General features: G+C 41.0%; 1 protein-coding gene across 1 annotated transcript in view; it reads left to right on the top strand.

Annotated features, from left to right (window-relative positions):
* JAK1 (Janus kinase 1) overlaps nucleotides 1-22857 on the top strand; it is a 1643095-nt gene that overhangs the window by 1594661 nt on the left and 25577 nt on the right. The window contains exons 22-23 of the mRNA XM_044085562.1: nucleotides 16726-16843; nucleotides 18987-19097. Coding sequence (XP_043941497.1) covers nucleotides 16726-16843; nucleotides 18987-19097 — 229 coding nt within the window. The remainder of the gene's footprint in view (nucleotides 1-16725; nucleotides 16844-18986; nucleotides 19098-22857) is intronic.

Here is a 22857-nt window from a genome sequence, read left to right as displayed (position 1 = left end):
GACCTCCAAATGAACAAGAAAACCTCTTACCCCAGTTATCACAGATTTACTTCAGCAAGGGTCCATACTGACAGTACCTCCAGGTCAAGTGGGAAAATGTTTTTATTCCAGGATCTTTCTATTCCCAAGGAAAGAGGGAACCTGAAGACCTGTCCTGGATCTTTCAAGCTAAACAAATTCCTCTACATGCCAAAAGTTAAGATGCTTACATTGCAGAAGCTACTGTCTGTGATTTTCTAGGACACCTCCATTGTCACAGTCGACCTAAAGGACACTTATTTGTGTTTTGTAGCAATCAGTAACACAAACAACACCTATGATTCATAACCTCAGGATTACACTTACAATTTTGTGCTTTGTCATTTGGTCTCTCTACTGCTGCAGTAGTTTTTACAGACAGTCTGCCCTCCCTGATAGCACACCGTAGAACACTGGGGATACACATCTAGCCCTACATAGGACGACTGTCTCATCCAAGGAAGATCCACCTCGGAGACCCTGGATGCCCTCCAGACTCCTGAAGACTGATTCCAAAAGGTGGGTTTCATGTTACATATAGACTCCCCAAACATGGATCCTGTTTCTGTGGGCCCTCAGACTCAGTCTAACAGAAAGCATTTCTCCCTCAGGACAAAATTGTTTTCCTGACAGATTATTTGAACAACCTACTCCCAAAACAAATCATGTAGGCCAGAGAGTTCTTAAGCATCTTAGGATGCATGACATCATATGTCCTCATGGTGCCTTTATAGCAAAGCTACACATGAGAAAATTATAGTAACTTATCAAAAATGTCAGGGAGCAACATTGTAATTTCCTAGAAACCCTTCTACCCTTGCTTCCATGCCTCAAGAAGAAAGTTCTGTGGTGGAAGGACACCATACAAGAGAACCCAGGGTCAACTTACACACTGGCTCAGGCAGACTTGACCATGACTACAGACAGTTCAGACATACTTTGGGGAGGCCACTTGGACCCACTGAAGGTGCAGGGCATTTGGTCTCCATAAAAATCTAAAGAAAATGCTAGCGGTGGTCTTAGTCATAAAAGCTGTAAAATGACATTTAAGCCCAGGAACTCTGCAAATCTGGACAGACAATATCACAGTAATTTTGTACATAAACAAGCGGGGGGGACCTTATCTTACCATCTGTGTAGCCTTACCAGAAAGATCTGGATGTTGGCCCAAGACTTGGGACTTACCCTGTTAACATTGTATAGCCCAGGCTACAACAGTCTTTTAGCAGACTTCCTGAGCAGGGACCTACTAGACCCAAACGAATGAATGTTGAAAAGGGAAATCTTCCTGTTTCTCACCACTCAATAGGGGATCCCCTCTATAGACCTTGTTGCCTCTCCACAACAAGCAGCTTCTGAGATTCTGCTCTAGAACACAGCAGTAGGGAGCACGGAAAAAGGTTACTGTCTCCTTCATATGGATTCATTTGTTTCAATATGTGTTTCCCCCTTACCGTTTATTCCTAGTATACTTACAAAGACCAGGACTAACATGCCCAGTATGATACTGGTAGCCCCCTTCTGGCCCAGAACAAAACTGGTTCTCTCTCCTCCTAACCTTCAGAGACCCAGCCCTCCAGAAGATACCCCATTCCAATATGGAATTTAAACTGTATTGGAAAAACTAACCCTACCATTTTTTGAACTGGTTGCTATTTTTCCTCTCAAGATGCTCACCTGGAAGACCACCTTTCTTATAGTCATCACATCAGCTAGAAGAGTCTCTGAACTCATGTGTACAGAGCCTTTTACTGTATTCCACAGAGACAGGGTAACCATCAGAACAAATCCTTCATTCATCCCCAAGGTAGTTTCAGAACGTAGCATTAACCAGGCCATAAATCTGCCAGTCCTTTTCCCAAATCCACTGAACAAAGTGGAAAGAATCCTCCAGTAACTGGTTGTCCACAGACAAATCAGGTACCATCTGGACAGAACAAAAAGTACAAGACAGGGCAGACCAGTTGTTGGTATTCTTTGCAGAGGGCAAACCAGGCAAGCCTGTGTCAAAATAAATAATTTCTAAATGGATTGCAAACTGCATCAAGTTCTGTTACCTGCACCATTGAAAGCCTTTACCTGGTCACATTAGAGTCCATTCCACCAGTCACAGGGCAAGTACCACTGCTTTCCTTAAAGGAGTCCCCTCCACCAAAGCCATCCTAAAGGCAGCCACTTGGAATTCTGTTCACACCTTTACTAAACACTATAACTTATTACAGGTCTCCAGGGCAGGGTTCATATCAGCCATCCTACAAAATATTATTTCCTAAACTTACTATACTCGCCTCCACCCACAGGATAGCTTTGAGAATCTTCCTAAGGATCAGTACTGCAACATTGACTCCAAAGAACATAGTAGAGTTGTCCCATCTTACTATAATTGTAGATGTTTGAGTAGATTAATGTTGCAGTACATATTCCCACCCTCCTATCCCTCAACTTTGTTGCGGCCATCACTTTTACTGATGTTCTTCATGTTTCACTGTTGCAGTCATTACATTTGGGCAATCTGCTGGCAGGTTGCCCTCAGTCGGCCTGATTAATAAAGTCTTGGGTCCTGCGTCGATTGCTGTCCCTTCTTCCATGACGTCAAGTCGTTAGGGGTATAAAACATGCAGCCGACGCCATTATATCAGTCTTTCTTGCCGCACGGTGCCTGAAGCAGAAGCAGTTCGCAAGTGCCTGTCGGCCAACTCCTGAAATTTTCATTTTCGAGTTTCAGAACCGAAGTCTTCAACTAAAAGCTACGTACCCCATTGGGGAAACTTTTTCTTGCTCCTTACAGATGTCAGTAAAAGTTAATAATTGTATTACTTGTGGGAAGCAAATACCTCATAAGGATTTTCTTTTGTACTGTATTCCTTGCCTAGGCCCTGACCACAACGTACCTTGCTGTCGGTTTTGTGCTAAATTTAATCAACGCACTATTAAACGTCAGTATATTTTTGCTTCTAAATATTTTGGCTCAAGATGTAATTATCCAGAAATGTCGTCGGTTAGCAATCCGACTACCGGAATACCTAAAAAACGCAAAGAAAAAGACAAAGACATACCGTTGAGGTCCAAAACCGACGACAAAGCTTCTCCTAAGCCAGTCACCGGTTCACTGGTACTCATTGAGGTGCTTTCGCAGTCCCTGATACCTGCTACTTTTGATTCGCAGACCTCTACTGAGGCCCATTCGGAGCCCGGTATACCGTGAGATGCTTTAAGTATTGAACCCATGGATGTCTGTACCTTAGATAGATCCAGAGCTGCTGAGCAGGCACCAGCTTCTGAGGGTGTTTTCAGGCCGAAAGATTTGTATATTAAACCAACGACATCTTCAAAACTAAGGCCAAAAACTACTTCTATGTCTAAAAAAACGACACAGGCCCCAATGCCTAAAAAACAAATGATCAAAATGGCTGAGGATTTAATTACCTTGATCAGGGGTACCCATCCCCCTCCTGCTAAGAGGCCTAGGCAAGGCACTGACTATGAATCTTCAGATCAGGTTTCTGTTTCTTCTGATCAGGAATTATTTATACCCACGTATGTGGACTTTGATGCAGAAGACTCCATCCCTTCTGCTTCTCCTCCTGAGGATTTTTCTTTTGGAAAAACTTTGCATACCTTAAGGGAACACTTTCACTGGGAGAGTCAGAATTTCTCAGAATCTAGAAAGAGACTTAGGGATTTTCTTCTTCTTCCTCAGCATAGTCATTTGGCTATACCTCCTGTTCTAGACATTGTTCATGATGTCTTCTCAGAATCCAGTATGACTCCTGATTCCCTGCCTCCGGCTCCTAGTAAGCCAGGCAGATACTACAGGGTTCCTGACTCCCACAAATTCCTTTTTAAAAACCCTACTGCTGACCCTGAAACCATTTCTCAAGGTCCCAAGGGTGTTGAGGCCTCTATTGCTAAAAACCCTACCCCTTCTGATAGAGATTCCAGGCCACTGTATAGATGGGGTAAGAAGTTTTACACATCTGCAACCTTGGCAGTCAGGGCTTTAAACTGTAAATTTCATATGCTTAAATATCAACAGCATGTTATGGGTTTACTTAAACAGAAAATTATGTTGATTTCTGACTGTGTGGAAAATAAACAGTTGCAGGATTTATTGCATCCAGCTGAACAAGTTGGAAAACATACTTTGCAATGTGTTTTGATTCCTTGGAGGCCTCTTGCAGGGCTGCTGTAACTGGATCTGTGATAAGAAGGCATGCTTGGCTCAAGGAACAAAGTCTGCCTGACCATGTTAAAGCAAAATTGTTGGAAGCTCCTTTACAACAGGACAGACTATTTGGTAATAAGGCTGAAGAAGTTTTGAAAAAGATGGAAGATAAAGCTAAATCTATGCAAACTGTGAAAGATTTCCTACAAGTGCAGCCACCCAGGTTTAGCAGGCACTGGCCTACTAAGAACTGGTCCTTTCCAGTACCCACTAGAGCCGCTCAGGTCAAACCCAGACATTCCAAAGGCTCCAGGTTTCAGTCGCAAGGGACTGTTAGAACAAAGCAATGGGGTGCCTCCACCTCCAAATCTGGAAGCAACAAGGCACCTTCCTATGATAGTTTAAATGACTTTCCACTGGAATCACCAAGCACTTATCTTTTGGCCACCCCTTTGGGGGGGAAACTGGCACTTCATGCACGAAACTGGCAACTGATTACCCAGGACAAATGGGTTTTAAAATATAGTATCCCAGGGATACAGATTTTATTTCCACACGTTGCCAATCCCAAACGGATGGCCAGATCTGACTCTGAATCAGTGGGCAGAGGCCCAGAAACAAGTTATGTCCCTCATGAATATGGGGGCTATTCAACCAGTACCAGAAAAGGAAAAGGGGCAAGGTTTTTATTCAAGGCTTTTCCTGGTACCCAGAAAAGACAAATCATAGTGTCCAATTCTAGACTTATCCATTCTAAATACATTTCTGGACATTCCAAAATTCAAGATGCTGACTCTTCAACAGTTACTACCTATGCTAGGCAAGGGTGCCTGCCTGGTAATTTTAGACTTAAAAGAGGCTTACTTGCATATCCCAGTCAGGGAATCTTGCAGAAGATACCTCCGCTTCAAAGCAGGCTATTTGCATTACCAGTTCTCTGCACTGCCCTTTGACTTATCTACTGCACCCAGGATCTCCACAAAGTGCCTGGCACCAGTAATTGTTTTTTGTAGGCAAAGAAGTATTAAAATGTATCCATACCTGGACGATTGTCTAATGCAGGCAGAAAACAAGGACACTCTTCTAAAACATCTGGCGTTTGTAAAAAGGCTTCTAACTTGTGTAGGGTACACAATAAATGAAAAGAAATCACAACTGGTACCCTCTCAAATAATTACATTCCTGGGTGCAAGCTTGAATACACCTGCCCAGATGACTTACCTTACACCTGAAAAACAAATTCAATTGATGACTTACTTCAAACAGGTAGCCACAAAAACCCAGCTATCTGCAAAACAAATTCAGCAGGCTTTGGGGTTCATGGCCTCCTGCATTCTTCTAATTCCATATGCAAGACTGCATATGAGGAAACTTCAGTGGTACCTAAAATGCTTATGGAGTCAACATTGTCACAGCCTGGAAACAATGATTCCTGTCATTCCTTGCCTGCAACTAGAGTTCCTATGGTGGACAGAGGCCTGCCACCAAAACAAAGGACTGTCATTCATTCCACCCCCTGCCGCCCAAACCCTGACTACAGATGTATCAGACTATGCTTGGAGGGCACATCTGGCAAGGAGATGCATTCAGGGCCAATGGAGCCCAAATCAAATGCACCTACATATCAATCAGAAAGAGATGCTAGCTGTACAGAATGCTCTGACAGCCTTCAAGGACTATCCTCATCCAGGACAACTACTGATAAAGACAGACAACACCACAGTCATGTGGTACATAAACAAGCAGGGGGGTACACATTCCTGCCCCCTTTGCAGACTAGACATGACATTGTGGAACACTGCCTTGACTTATCAAATACATCTACAAGCTCAATTCCTGCCAGGAAAGCAAAATACTCTGGCAGACTAACTAAGCAGAAGTCTTATGGACTCACACGAATGGAAACTGGATCCACAAATCTTCGGCATGTTGACACGCAAATGGGGGAGCCCAGACATAGATCTTTTTGCCTCACCCCAAAATTATCAGTTGGACAAATTCTGCACAATAATTCATCACAAAAAAGCTTGGAAAGTGGATGCTGTATCCTTCAGCTGGAAAAACCTATCAGTCTATGCCTTGCCCCTCTGCCTCTACTCTCCAAGGTCTTACTAAAAGTCAGACAGGAAAAACCAAAAATAATTCTGATTGCTCCAGACTGGCTTCTTCAACACTGGTACCCGCTCCTGCGCAATATGTCACACCTTCCTCTGTGATACCTGCCCCAGACACCTTCCCTACTGTCTCAGCAGAACTATCAAATTCTGCACACTCAGCTCCAAACTTTGAATCTTGCAGCATGGCTAATCAACTAATCTCACCAGTTACATCTCTCAGCAAACCTGTGATGGATGTCATTTTGGAGGCTAGAAGGCCTAGTACTAGAAAATCTTATGCTGACAAATGGAAAAGATTATGTGCCTGGAACCAAGCACAAGAAAAAAGCACAGCAATGCCCAATATTCCTCAGATTCTGCAATACTTAACTGAGATTCTTCACAAGGGCCTATCTTTCTCTTCCATTAAAGTCCATGCCTCTGCCATTTCAGCTCATTACAACACAGAGCCTCCCCTCTTTTCTCATCCTCTGCTAAAACAGTACCACAGAGGGGCCAAAAATTTAAGACCTCCTAGGAGAGCACCAACTCCTGCATGGGACCTCAGTTTTGTTTTGGAAAAACTCACTCTACCTCCTTTTGAGCCAGTGGCTACTGCGGACCTAAAATTTCTCTTTTGGAAAACAGCTTGTCTTTTAGCAGTCACTTCAGCTAGAAGGATTTCAGAACTACAGGCTCTTGTGGCAGTGGAGCCTTTCATTATTTTTTACCCAGACGGGGTGGCTCTCAGGATCAATCCATCCTTTATGCCTAAAGTGGTATGTAGTGTGGCCCTTAATCAGATCATTCATCTGCCAACTTTCTTCCCAAATCCACAGAACAAGGGTGAGCGGATTTCACATTCATTGGATGTACACAGACAACTAAGATTCTACTTAAACAGGACAAAATCTCTAAGAAAATCTGAACAATTACTGGTGGCATTTGCTGCAGGGGCAGAGAGAGAGGCTATTTCAAAGCAGACTATTTCCAAATGGATAAACCATTGTATTACTTTCTGCTATATGCACCATGGTAAACCAGTCCCCAAGGGCATCAGATCTCATTCCACCAGGGCTGCATCTACTTCTACAGCCTTTCTCAGAGGGGTTCCTACCAGGGACATTCTAGAAGCTGCTACCTGGAGCTCAGTTCATACATTCACAAAACATTGCCATTTACCTCTCTTCTCTAAATCCAGAGCTGGCTTTGCCACTGCTGTCCTGCAAGGCCTTATAGCTGCTCCTAATGCTGTATAAAGCCATCCGCCCAACCATAGCTTTGGGATTCTACCCAAATGTAATGACTGCAACAGTGAAACATGAAGAACAGAGTACAGTTAGTTGTGTACACTTACCATAAATGTAGATGTTTGAGTGTATCCACTGTTGCAGTCCTGGTTACCTACCCTCCAGTGCCCTATTTTTCTCTTACTATACCTTTCCTTTCCTTTATTATGCCTAAAAGCCTTTTTGGTGTATTTGCTTTTGCTTGGAGGTATATTTTTGTGTTTTAGATCATATATATATATATATATATATATATATATATATATATATCTATATATATATGCTCCCCATTTGGGGGCACCTGACATTTGGGGCAAGAAAAACTGATGTAATGGCATCGGCTGCATGTTTTATACCCCTGACGACCTGACGTCATGGAAGAAGGGACAGCAACTGACGCAGGACCCAAGACTTTGTTAATCAGGCCGACTGAGGGCAACCTGCCAGCAGATTACCCAAATGTAATGACTGCAACAGTAAATACACTCGAACATCTACATTTATGGTAAGTGTACACAACTGTACTTTTTTGCTTCATATTCCTTTGGCTCATCCCAACTTTACCTACATTTCTTGCTTCTTTGTATTCTCAACTAAAACCAGACAGCTAGGGAGGTCATGCTGTCTTCATGCATCAAACTTTTTTTTCCTCGCTTAGGAGGACATGAAGATGGTGCCAAGGGACACTCTTGTTTTACCCTGGTTCCCAGATGTCAGTTGGCCTGGGATGATGCTGTGAGTCTGAAATCAGGCCAGTTGCAGGCTTTTGCATGGCAGGAAGACACAAGGATCAATACTGCAACATTGATCTACTCCCAACATCTACATTTATGGCAAGTGGGACACAACTGTACTTTCCTCCTCCTCAAAAATGCATGTACCTCCTCAAGCCAGAACTTGCTAGTTAACCAGTTGGGGTCTTTCTCTGCTTTAAGATCATCCATGCAGCTAGACTGAAACACCTCATCCATGAAGGTAAGACTAATTATAGGCTAGTAGTTCAAATAAATGCTATAAGAGAAACACTTTTCCTTGGGGTAGAAGCAGTCTGTCTGTCCTGGTACCTAGCACTGCCCTTGAAAATGCTGTGTTGAATGCTGTTGTAAGCCTAGATTTTTGCAGGTTCATGGAGCTGCCCAAATTGTTCATGTATGGAATGGTACAGCGACATAACCTGTGAAGCACCTCTTGTGAGGTGACTTAATTCAGACTGGAGGTATAGACAGTTATTTCAGTTGTCAGTACAAAGTAAGGAATCCTGAGAAGAGCTTTCTTGCTTCCCATGACAGTCATCAACTAAAAAAAAAATCTTTTCCAGGTCCCAGTGTATGGGAGACTGGAAGTAAATGTTTACATTCTGGAAATATGATCCTGCTATGTGCATTTCCATTCCACTCCTACCAAGGAAGCTCTGAAGTTGGATGAGGAAAGACAGGGCACATTTGTAGTATCCCTTACATCTCCCAACCTGATAGAGTATGCCTAGTTCACCCATATTTGAGGTGTTTCAGTATAGCTGCATGGATTATCTCAGCCCAGTTCTCTTCAGGGCTCAGTTCCCCACTGAAGCTGTTTTCTTAATTTGCTGGAGGTCAGGAAACACAGTACTAGAGAGTGTTGCTTGGCTAAATAGAAAATAGAGTATGGTGCACTACTGGTCAGACAGAACCCACAGGTTCCCCTGTACCTTTTGCATAAAGTATCTGGCTTAGCTTTTTGAGAAGAGTTTAACTTGTGTGTCAGCTAAGGTGCACTTGTCAGTCATTGCAGCCTACCTTATCGTCTTGTTTGGAATGCAAACAGTTCCTGAATTACAGTCCCCCAGCTGATGGCCTGTTTCTCCTCCTTGGGATTTAAACTTTTGATGGAAATATTGACCCTGCTTTCTTTTGAGCCTGCTAGTTTTGTAGCATTAGAATTTGAATGGTAAACACTGTTTGATGAAAATAAGCCATATGCAGTCTTCTGGAAGGGTAGAGTAGCCCTTGAACTTAACCCTGCCTTTGTGCCAAAGGTGGTTTGAGAGATGGCAAAATCATTCATCTGCCAATCCTTTATCCCAGGTCACCACAAAGGGAAAAAGATGGTTTTATTTGATGACTGGCTTGCTGTATTACATTCTGCACTGGCTACCATGGTAAAACACAGCAAGCACAACTGTAAAAGTGCATTTTACAAGAGTAACTGCAAATGCTTCAGCTGCAGCTGCTTTATTTTAAAACACTTCAGCTGAGAGTAGTAGTATACAGGCTAGATACTCAGTCCTGACACATGGCAGGTTGTGTCACTATTTTTCCTGAAAGGCATGTTATAGCATCCTCCTGGATTGAGTTTCAGACAGCTGCTTGCGTAGCAAACTCCTTTAATTTTCTTCCCATATCCAATGTATTAAACTGTAGCAATGATCTTTATGATGTTTGTAAATCACTTGTGTGAGCGTACTGAAAGAAAAAAAATAGGTATTCAAATAACAGGATCAGTGCTTATAGTATAGACTGCCATTTCCATCCCCCTGCCCTTGAATTTTTTTTTTAATATTGGCTTCTCTATCCCCAAATCCTGGGGAAATTTGTTGGGAGATCATTCTTCACTTGAGATGACTTGACTCACTCTCTCTCTCTGTCTCTGTAAGGAGAAAGTGACCCAGTGTAGCTAAATTCCAGATTTCTGCCCACTACTTATGGATCCACTTGTTGGTGACCCTTTACTTCAGGGAGCATAATGAACAGAAGATGACCTGAACTGCTTTTCCTTTTCTGCCAGGTATCATACTGACATCTATGGTCTATTGAGAAGATCACCTCTGCACTATAAAGGTCTGATAGCTCTGGAAGTTAGAGGTGGAAAGGACACATATCCACCTTCCTGTGTCATTAACATTTGCTGAAATGCCACGTTTAAATCCTGATCCGTAAATTAATGGCTGATTCATCACAGAATGTGATTAATGAAGTACAAAACACTTGATGTGGTTTGAAAAGCATCTCTTTCAAAGTTGCTGTTCTTCCTGGAATCTACAAGAGCATCAGCTATTAGTCAAAGAGGAAAGGAACTGCATCACTTTATGCTGTGTGTGGGATACAAAACCTCAGGAGATCTCTGCCCTTCATGTGAAGTGGTTCAGGAATTCCAGCAAGTATCCAATTGCAGCTGTGAATCGATATGAAGTTTTGCTGGCAGAGGGATTCATAGGATGGGCTTATATATGTGGGGAAACACTTATCCATGCCAGTGTATTACAGATCAATGACTCCCAGGTCAGTGACACAGATATCTACTGGTGTGACGTTATTTATAGAAGAAAAGAAGAAACAAAACTGCACCGCAGACAAGGAACAAAAAGCAGTTTAATAGTAAAAGATAGTAACTTCAAATCTACTTTCGAAGTTACTGGAACATCGAAAATACCTGAAAAAAATTCCACCCAGAACCTCCCAGTAGAAGGATGTCATGAGTTTCTCATCTTCTCCTTGTATGTGGCACTTCCTGTTACAGTGGTGATATTTCTTGTTTGCTTTCACTTGAAAAAGAGCATTAAAGCCTAGTGCTCCTCATCGGGTGTCCCCTCTCTGCTGGCCTATCTCCCAGAAGCTACAACTCAGGCCATTTGTGTCGGCACCCAGGAAGCACCCCTAGCTCCTCTTCAGTGATGATTTTTGAGTTCTATACTCTCCTATACTGACTGTATGTCCATCTTGCTTAATTATTATATGTTTTGTCCTCTGGTGGGCAGCACACACGTGGCACCAGCTTAGGTTGCGTTTGTCCCTTGCTTTTCTGCATTATAGTAATCACCTCTTCCCCCTTATCTATTAGTACTACTCCCTCCTGCCCCTGGTTAACCTGAAGTCCCCCTCGTCTGCTAGCCTTCTATTGCTGTGACGCTCCACTTGCCTTACCTTGTCTGTTTCCTCACTGTCTCTCAATTACTTTTCTGGATATTGCACTCCTTTCTCTGGTTTACTAAACGACTATATCCTGATTATTTCTATTTACCTACTCTCTAATACCCCTCTCTGTGTTCCTCTGTAAACTGTACATTTTCTTACTTTACCTTGTACCTGTTTATTCTTGCATACTGCCATATCTTTCCTTCTCTCTTTACCTAACTTTCCTTTACTCACTGATTAAACTACGTAGTATAGGAAACTCGTAGTGATTCAGCTTCCCTGCTTAGCTGATTGATTACGCTCTCTTCTCTGTTTCTGCCCCGCTACGCTCCCCTCCCTACCCCCTTATCCCACCCACCCCACGTACCCTTAGCCTTATACCTCACTTACCCCTCCCACTCTATATTTACACCTATCCCAGACTCCTACCTCATCTGTAACTCCCTCCTACTTTACCTTCCTTAATTATCTCTCCTACCCACCCAAAGCTAATTACATACTCTGACTCTTAAGCTTCTCTTACTTAATCTATAATCTTAGCCTAGGCCCCTTCGTCTATTCCTTTCACTCTCACCTCATTATGTCCAGTAAAGCTTATAAACCTCCACCCAAGACCTCTGTAACAGAAACTACTCTGTTAAAACTAACACTTATGCTCATTTCTTCTCTTGCTCTCACACTACCATACTTCCTGACCTGTTATGAATTAAATCCTAGCTATCACTTTAACTACTCTCCCAAACATACTGCCTCTGATACTCAAAGCCTAAACTTCACTCATGTAAATATTACATCTTCCTCTAGCTATCTCCTAGCCAAATATCATAGGCTGTCTCACATTAAAATTCAAACTCTCTGGTTTAGGAAACTAAAATACTTACTAAACTGTCCTAACAAAGCTTACCTGGAATTTAACCACTCTATCTTGGCAGATGGGGATATCCACCCCAACCCAGGGCCCGTAACTACTACATCTAACACCATACCTGCCTCACTAAACTCATCCCCTCAACTACAAACCTCCAATGCAAATACTCTACTCATAGGGCACCTTAATATCCGTAGTGTCAATAACAAAATCACCCATCTCCACTCCCTTCTTGAATACCACTCCTTTGATATTCTCTGCTTGACTGAAACCTGGTTAAAACCCTACACTCTAGATAATGAAATCATTCCTCCAGGTTACAATATCTTGAGACTCGACCGCAAAACAAAAAAAGGCGGGGGAGTGGCACTGCTATTTAAAACTGAACTAAATTTAACATTAGTACCCCATGATAAACTGGACATTAACAATACTGAGCTTCTTATCTCTAAGCTACAACTAAACCCCAAAAAAGCAATCTATATTATCTGCATATATCTACCTCCTGGAAATAACGCTACCTCCATAGAAAACATCCTCAGTTGCATTACTTCCACCTACCCACAAGAAACTATAATACTTGGAGACCTCAACCTTGACTGGTCCTCAATAAACACTAATAACCCAACTTCTCATATTAACCTCCATGGCTTTACTCAGATAATAGACACCCCACTAGGATTAACAAACCGAACAACAAAGAAAGAATTCTAGATTGGATTCTCATTAACAAACCTCAACTAAACTATCAATCCGAACGCTACCCGATGACTTTAGTGACCACAATCTAATCTATATTTTAAGACAAAAATGCCTCTAACAATTCTCCAATGTATAAGACCCTACGTGATCTCAAATGCTTCAACCCTATTCAATTTAAAACTGAACTAAGTGCCTGTAACTGGAACCCACTTAAGACACTTCCTCTTGAAGAAGCTGTTCTATACTTTAATACCACATTCCTAAAAATTCTAGATAATCATGCACCAAAAGCGTTCCATCCGAATTAAATCTAAGCCTGCCCCATGGCTATCTAAAGATACAAGACAAAAATGTTACTTAGGAACAAATCTTGGAAAAAGTGGCGAACCAGCAAATCTCCCATAGACCAACAGACCTTTAGGCAACTAAGAAACAGTACTAAAAGAGCTATCTTCTCTGATAAAAAGAATTATTATAGTAATCTCCAGCAAGCAAAACACAATAACCCTCAAAAATTCTGGTCAACCCTAAACAGACTTCTTCACCCTGGACAAACTACCACCCCATCCCCTTCTGGGTCTGAAAAGAATTCCTCCCTTGATACTGCCAATACTTTCAACTCTTTCTTTATTGATACTATCAATTCCTTAGCCTCCCATCTCTCTAGTGACAACACTAGTATCCCTGACCTTACATCCCTCAATCTTCCAACCTTTAGGCTTCAACCCATCTCCACTACCTTTATACAGAAATGTATCCACAAACTCAAACCATGTACCCCCTCGGCAGACCAGCTTCCATCTGAATTCCTTCAAAAAGCAGCCTCTGAAATAGCCTACTCTATATCCATCCTTATTAATAGAACTGTAAATGAAGCAACCATACCTGACATATGGAAAATTTCTCACATCATTCCCTTACATAAAGGAGGTAACTCCTATGAATATTCTAATTATAGACCCATTGCTCTCTTGTCCCCACTTGCAAAAATCATGGAAAAATGTGTGCACCATCAGTTAATGAACCACTTAATAACAAATAACATTCTCTCCAACTGTCAACATGGCTTTAGGCCTTTTCATAGCACAACTACTGCTCTCCTCTCCTTTATAGACTTTATTAACAAAAATCGCAATAATAACATCCTGTCTTCAGCTCTTTTATTGACCTGTCCAAAGCCTTTGACATGGTCAACCACTCTCTCCTCTTAAACATTCTTGAATCTCTATCCTTAGAATCTAAGGTTGTCCACTGGTTTAGATCCTATCTCACTAACAGGAAACAGGCCGTCCTCTGGGATAACAAACTCTCATCTCTTCTCCCAATTTCACTTGGGGTACCCCAAGGCTCTATTCTCGGACCCCTTCTTTTCTCCCTCTTTATAAATGACTTACAAGTAGCTATTCCCCAAGCTACATGCATACAATATGCTGATGACTCCACACTAATTTGCTCTGCTAAATCCATTTCTGAACTACAAACTAATACTCAAACTGTATTTTCCAAAGTTGAAACTTGGTTCCTAAACGCTGCCTCCTCCTAAATGCAAAAAAAACCAAACTCTTACTTTTTAGGCCAACTACCAGATCCCCTACACTAGACTTCACTATCTTATCTAACAATGGAACTCTTATATCTCCTGACTCTACTACTAAGCTACTAGGAGTCACAATTGACAATAATCTTTCCTTTGACTGTCATATCAACAATACCATTAAATCTGTAAACAGGAAACTTGGCTCTCTCTATAGAATTAAAACTTTCTTAACCTCCCCAGCCAAAATTACTCTTGCTCACTCTCACCTTATTTCTACTCTTCTCTATGCCTCACCAATCTATACTAACCTCAAGAAAAACAATCTCTCCAAACTGTCTACCACTTACAACAATATAGCTAGATTTGTTACTGGTAAGCCTTTCAGAACTCACCACTGTCTAAATCTGCAGCAACTTCACTGGCTTGAACTGACTAACATGCTGTTACTTTCCCAACTCACGTTTGTCCAAAGAGCTTTCTACCAACCTCATAACACACCTGTACTTTCTAACCTCTTAACCCCTTATTCTAATCTGAACTCACTCCGATCATCTAATAAACTGCTAGTCACCTTAACCAAATCTAATAACCTAGCTGGTGATTCCCTCTTCTCAAATTCCATTGGTAAACACTGGAATCAACTTCCTACCGAACTTACTTCCATTGCATCTACTGTCTTGTTTAAACAAAAACTTAGAACCTACCTTAAAAGCCACTGGATGTGCCCCTGCTCTAATCCTGATTGAAAGTTAATTTTCCTTAGTTAACCCTCTTTTTTCTCTCCCTATTCTTTTATACCTCCTGCTTTCTCCCTTAATTCTCTTCCTCTACCACTTATGGACCTCTCCCCCATATCTTTCCTCTATAAGGCTATGACTCTACTTCAGAAACTATATATCTTTTATATTTTTTAAATCTGCTCTCTCTATCTATCATTGTTTCCTCTTCCTTGGTCTTGCACTTTCTCTTCTTGGTTTTAAAAGATGTAATAAGCCTTAACATGTTGCTATTTACAATGTCTAGGAATTTAAAGTCCTTTTCCTGTGGTAATTATTTTCATTGTCAACGTCCTATCTGAGTGTAATCTGTTATTGTTATACCTCTTTGTCTATATGTGGAGCTTTTCTCCCCGGGCCTCTACTGAAAATGGAAATATATCCAGTTAGACCAGCCCGGTTAACAAATGTAAAATAAATAAAATAAATAATTCCTATATGTAAGGAATTAAACTGACAAAGAAATGCTGTTATTCAAACAACTACTGTTGTGGTGAGTATACTCAGACATGTTACTTTTAATTTACAGTCTTTGTGAGCTAAAATGCACTGAAGAAAAAAAGGGGAGGAAAAAAATTAAACATTTTTTATGTTTAATGAATGTGTAGAAAGTTTTTATTTATTTATTTTTTGCTGCTTTTTGGCTCCCCAAATGTGACCATCATTTGCCCCTATTTCCTGTCCTCATCTACTTGGTCTACATGGCCCACAATAGCTTCCACTGAACTAGATCTGGCCCACAGGACAGCATCATACTGCTGTTTTAAATTGTTTTCTGATGTTTCCCCTCCCTTGCATGTGCCCAGTAACACCCAAGGATGAGAAATGCAGTGGGTGTCAGCACTGAACTGTCTTCATATCCATAAGGGGTTGGTATGAGCAGAATGCCCCACTTACCCTCAAGCAGCACATTCCTGTTGTTTTCCCATTCTTCTCCAGGGAATTTGAACAAAGATAATATGCACCCCCCACCCTCACCTGCAGACAGGTACACCCATTCTTCCTGCCTGCGCCATCAAGCCCCCAAGCTACAGTTTGGGTCACTTTGGCTGTAGTCATAGCTTTATCCCACTACTCTACTGGAAAAGGCTAATAAACGTGAAAAGAGTTCCTTGCAACATGTTGTTATGCAGGTGACTAGATGAATCTGATATAACAGATATGATAGAAATGTTTGTCTGTATTGTATTCAGTTTTTGAGACTTCAGTTTTATCTCCTGTGCAGTTCACTGTCCTGGGTATTTAGTTCTGACCTGATGACTGTTTTATCAAGTCAATAGTGGATTGCATACAAGAATAATTATCACTTCATTTTTTTTGCTTATAACTTAACAAATTAATTTACTTCATTACAAAAATGTGACTTTTCTATTTTGTATTCCAGGTATGCTCCAGAATGCTTACTTCAGTGCAAGTTTTACATTGCATCAGATGTTTGGTCATTTGGTGTTACTCTCTATGAAATTCTTACTCATTGTGATGGTGAACACAGTCCGATGGCAGTAAGTTTAATATTCTGTAAACAGCTGTATGTTACACTTTGTTTTAATCTGATATGCACAAAATTATGTGGTACACATTTGAATTGCAGTGTAGATCTTCATTTATGTATTTTAATAAGTGATCCATGCAGATTACAATGAAGACATTAATGTTGTAGCGTTATGTATGCAGTCTCATTGAGGATGTCCATTTTCGTTAAAGGTATTCCATCAAAGTATTCTGTCAGCAGGTCAGTGTTTTTTTACATTCTGTCAGCAAGTAGCATTATGTCCCCATCCAAGATTTTCACTAAACTCCAAAAGGACTATCCACCAGATGAAGGAAGCCCAGATCCAATTCATTCCTGCTGTTTTTTTTTTCTTTTTCCAGCTTTTGTTTATACATTCCTAAATATATTGTCAGAGAAGACATGTAGTGCGTCTTTTCCTCTTAAACGTGGACTATAAGTCCAAAGCTCTGGTCTTTCATCTGGTCTTCCTGGAGACTTCACTTTATCAGCTTAGTCCTTTTTGAGGTAGCTTGAAAGCAGGCATGTAAATGCCAGATGTACCTTTTCTGTATTGTCCTTTCCTCCTGAAACAGCAAAGCTGTGTTTTCCATTGTGAAATAGGTCAACTGCAAAGCAACAGCATTTCAGTGATTGCCCACTTGTAATACATGTGGAATATGTTTTATTCTATAGTTAGCTTTACTGAGCAGCACAGGCATTTATGAAAAATGTGATCAAAACAGGAAAAATGTATTGTCTATTACATTTAAATGTTGTGTTACATAATAGTTGGGACTATGGGACTATTGCCTTAATTTCTACTTGCTAGTTCCCTCATCCTTTCTAATTTCATTGGCCACACATCTTTAACCACTACTGCTGCAGTTCCACTCCAGTGCATGGAGGCCTTTGGCACTGACAAATACTTGTTTTTTCTGTACATATACTTTTTTATTACTGCCTCTTTATCATAACTTTAACTGTGTATGAAACAATAGCAACTGTAGAGAAACTAAAGCCTTTTTGTCCTTGGAAATTACACTTTGTCATAGCATCACAGTTTTGCCCAAAGTGTATCATTATTTCCAGAAGTACAAACATTTCATGGCAAAAGTGCTTGTATGTTTTTCCTGTCACTCAAAGACAGACTTCTAGTTGTCATGCATAAAATAAGTGATCATGATCATTCCCCAAATACATTGTTCAGTCAGTGCTTAGTGCTGCTTTCTATGATCTGCAGTTGTATAATTTAGTTCTGTCCCTTTTCATACTTCCATCTCCATCTGATTAACCACTTGGTCTCCCAAAATAGGACATGCTTTCCTTATCTGCCACACTGTGTGCTTTAAACTTCTCTATTTCTGAAGAAAACTGTGACATTTTGTTTTGAAAATGGCACTGCATTTAAGCAGCCACCTGGAGAATTGTACTGCATATCCTTACATTCAATCTAGAATATTTTTAGAAACTGTTCGGATTTAAACTAACATCAGATAGACCTTAATTACTGCTTCCTTTGTGTTTTGTGCATTAACTAATACATTCTCTTTCTCTGTGGCTTCCCAAGATCAAGTCCCTAAGCTGTACTACTCAAACTGCTTCCTCCAGTATATCAGAAAATTAATTTAGCATCTGCCAAGCTCGTATTTGTTCATGTTGGTGTGCAAGAATGTGCCCTTGGTTTTTTGTTTAGATTTTCAAAGACTTGGTTAATGTACAACTTTTGACTGAGATTGAAATGGATGCTTTAGATCAATGCATTTAACCACCTCCAGATAATTAACAGTGTCTTTAAGTATGCTGTATTTATAATAGAAGCTTTGTACAGTTATATGAAAAAGTTGTACCGTGATGTCCTTTGGTATAATTGGGCATGTACACATTAATGCATGTACAACCTGTGAACAGCACCAGGCCTTCTCAGAAGTCATAGTTCTTGCGTGTTCATTAAAGTTTTGGGAAGATCAAAATTATAGGACTTAACTCTTTGATGTTAAGCACCAGTAAAGCACTTGTCTTGTACCATCTGTTTTGAAAATACTTGAATTTGATAGTTATTTATGCAGGTTATCCAGGAGGCATATTTCTATTTTAGATAATTCTAGCTTTGTTTTGTCTCATAAGTGGTTATGTGTATATTTTTTCTTATATAGATGTTTTTGAAGATGATTGGTCCAACTCAAGGCCAGATGACGGTTGCACGACTTGTTCGAGTACTTGAAGATGGAAAACGTTTGTCTTGTCCTGCAAACTGCCCTGAAGAGGTATCATTTGTGTTTCCAACAATTACACATTATCTTGGGTGAACAGTTGTATATAGATAGTGGCATGAACATGCAGACCATTAGTTTTTTTACATATATATTTATTTAAAGAAGTTGAAAATGGTCCTTGTACTGTAACACTGAAATAAGTTTGCTTGTTTGCCTGAGCACAGGAACATAGACTAGGCAAATGATCACAGGGACAATAAGATGTATAACAATATAGACCTTTAAGCAAGCAAACTTAAAAGTTCTTGCCACCCTTTTCAAGTCCAAAATAGTGCTCATTTCTCAAATTGAGCAGGGTAGTACATGATAATCCTGGTGTTAATTTGTGTCTATCCATCCAGTCAAGACTATTCTTACAGGTAGCCAAAGTAGTGCTTTGTTTGATCTGTAGTGCTAACTTATTCCATAGGCTAGGAAATATATTCAGTTAAAAACCTCTCTCTCCATCAAGTTTTGTTTATTTGTTGGTATATATATATATATATACATATATATATATATATATATATATATATATATATATATATATATATATATATATATATATATATATATATATATATATAAAGTGCTGCATGCACGTATTTGTAACGCCACTGATTTTGCTAAGAAATGAGAGGTTAAATAGGCCTGGGTCTGTCATGGTTCAAAAAACAAGACACAAAAATAAAAAAAGTGAAAATTGCTGTACAGAGATGGCCTTGACAGTTTTCAATTATTAATGAGATTAACTTTTACGTCAGTGCAGTTCCTCAGATCATAAACAGTGTACAGCTTTTATATGGAAGAATGTAATACTGGCCTTGATTTCATCACCATCTTAAAGATGAGATATGATGTCTGTTTTCATCAGATTCAACTGTGGGTTGTCAGATCCGATGGGATCCGACCTCAGCACCAGTTAGGAAGGTCTTGCATCAGAAGTACGGCTCCTTCCCTACCCATAACTCCCTCTGCTCCACCTAATCACCTCGGATTTCATTTGTCGCTGAAGATTTCAGTCACATGTTCGAGGACTCCGTTGGCATTTGCTCTTCATCAAAAGAAATTTTATATTTTCCTTGCTCCTCCACTGTAGAATGGTAGTAATTTAGTGCTTGTTTGTAGGTAGTTAGTCTTCCTGTAGGAAACTTAGTAATTTTAATAGTTATAGTAGTGTTCTTAGCAGTTTCAGTAGTGTAGTGTTTTGCAGTTCTAGAGTTTTCTTAGCATACACTGCTACTTATTTATATCAGTAGTGATTAAAGTAGTTAGCTGTACAGATGTTCTTCGTGTTTCACTGTTGCAGTCATCACACTTGGTTATCTGCCTGCAGGTAGCCCTCAGTTAGCCCGAATACCAGAGTCTTGGGATTTCTGAGTCGGATGCTGTCGCCTCTTCCATGACATCAGGGTTATAAAACATGCAGCTGACACCATTACATCAGCTTTTCTTGCCGTGCGGGATCCCAAAGCAGAAGCAGCTCACAAGTGCCGATTGGCCGCTACCTGAAATTTTTGTTTTTCGAGTTTCAAACCTGAAGTCTTCTAAAGCTAAGTACCCCATTGGGGATCCTTTTTTCTTGCTCTAACCAATGTCAAAAAAAGTTAACAATTGTCTTGCCTGTGGAAAGCAAATACCTCACAGAGATTTTCATTCTTACTGCGTCACCTGTTTAGGCCCAGACCACGATGTCCCTCGTTGTCGGGTTTTTTGCCTTGTTCAATGTCCGAACTATTCTTCGTCGGGCCATTTTTGTCTCTAAATTCTTTCGCTGTTGTTCTCCATATTCCGAAATGACTTCGATAAGCCATCCGACTACCAATCTTCCGAAAAAAAGCAAGGATAAAGACAGAGACAGACCGCATAGGTCCAAAACTACCAAAGACACTTCCGTTAAGCTAGTCCACTGGTACTCAGTAAGGTGCTTTCGCAGCCTCTGTTACCCGCTTCTACAGATTCTCAGGCCTTTACTGAGACCCATTCGGAGTCCAGTATGCCGCGAGATGCTTCTTCGACTATGGAACGTGTGGATGTCTCTACCTTGGATGGGTCCGGAGACGCTGTGCAGGCACTGGCTTCTGAGGGTGTATTCAGGCCTTCCAATGTTCATATTAAACTGACTACTTCGTTAATGACTAAAACTAGTGAATTTCTCAGGCCCAGAGTTTGCACTATGCCTAGGAAACCGACGGCCAAAGCACATTCTCAAGCTCCCATGCCACAGAAACAAATGCTTAGAATGGCTGAAGACCTTATTACTTTAATTAGGGGAAGCCAGCCATCCCCCTCTAAAAGACAAAGAATTGATTTTCCTTCTGATTTTACAGACCATGAGTTCAATGACTCTGACCCCTGTGATTACCAGGACATTCCCTTATCTACCTATGAGGATTCACATGCAGAGGATTCTATTCCCTCTGCCTCCCCCCTAGAGGACTTTTCTTTCAGTGAAACCTTGCATACCCCAAGAGAGCATTTCTGCTGTGAATGCCAGGACTACCCGCAGTCCGAAAAGAGACTCAGGGAATTTTTAGACTTGCCTCAGCATAGGCCTCTAGCTATACTCCGTGTCCTGGATATTGTAGATGATGTCTTTATGGAATCCAGTCTTACCACTGATACTTTACCACCAGCTCCTAGAAAGCCTGACAGGTACTACAGAGTACCTGACTCTCACAAATTTCTCTTTAAAAATCCCACTGCGGATCCAGAGACCATTTCCCAGGGACCTAAAGGTATTAAGGCTACTGCAGCCAAAAACCCTACCCCTTCAGACAGGGATTCTAGGGCTCTAGACAGATGGGGTAAGAAGGTATATACCTCTGCAACTCTTGCCATCAGGGCTTTAAATTGCCAGTTTCACATGTTGAAGTACCAGCAGCATATTATGGAACTAATTAAACAAAAAATGTTGTTGACTCCTGATTGCGCAGAAAATAAAGACTTGCAATAGTTAATACATTCTGCAAACCAAGTTGGTAAACATACTTTGCAGTGTGGTTTTGATGCCTTAGAAGCATCTTGCAGGGCTGCTGTCACTGGGTCTGTTCTGAGAAGGCATGCTTGGCTGAAGGAACAAATCTTGCCAGACCATGTCAAAGTAAAATTACTAGATACTTCATTAAACCAAGAATATTTGTTTGGCTCAAAAGCAGAAGTAGTTCTTAAAAAGATACAGAAAAAAATCTAAATCTATGCAAACTGTTAAAGATTTCTTACAGGTACAGCCACCTAGATTTAATAGGCATTGGCCTTCAAAAAACAGGTCCTTTCCAGTCCCTCCCAGACCTTCTCAGCCCAAACCCAGGGGCAGCAGACCACAAAGACTACACTCTCAGGGTATGCACAGATCTAAACAGTTGAGTGCTCCCTCCTCAAAAACAGGGAGTGGTAAGCCACCCCCTTATGGAAAAAGTTCACAATGACTTGTCCTTCATCCTTCCCAGCCATGCCCAAGTACTTGCACCTTTAGGAGGAAAACTCGCCCTGCATGCAGAAAACTGGGAGTATATTACCCAGGACCGATGGGTCGGGGATGCAGATTCTACTTCCACTCATTGCCAGCCCCAAGCTGATTGCCAGACCTTCCTCCAAACCAGTGAGCAGAGGCCAAAAAGCAAGTACTTTCTCTTCTCAGTATCAGGACTATTCAACCTGTTCCAACAGAGCAAGGGGGGCAGGATTTCTACTCCAGACTGTTCCTGATGCCCAGAAAAGAGAACTCTTGGTGCCCTATCCTGGATCTGTCCTCTCTCAACACCTTCCTGGT

The sequence above is a fragment of the Protopterus annectens genome, chromosome 10.part0 (assembly GCF_019279795.1).
Source record: "Protopterus annectens isolate FY-2018-M chromosome 10.part0, PAN1.0, whole genome shotgun sequence".
NCBI classification, from domain to species: domain Eukaryota; kingdom Metazoa; phylum Chordata; order Ceratodontiformes; family Protopteridae; genus Protopterus; species Protopterus annectens.
Note: the sequence above shows the minus strand (reverse complement) of the source record. Positions and strands in the feature narration are given on the sequence as shown.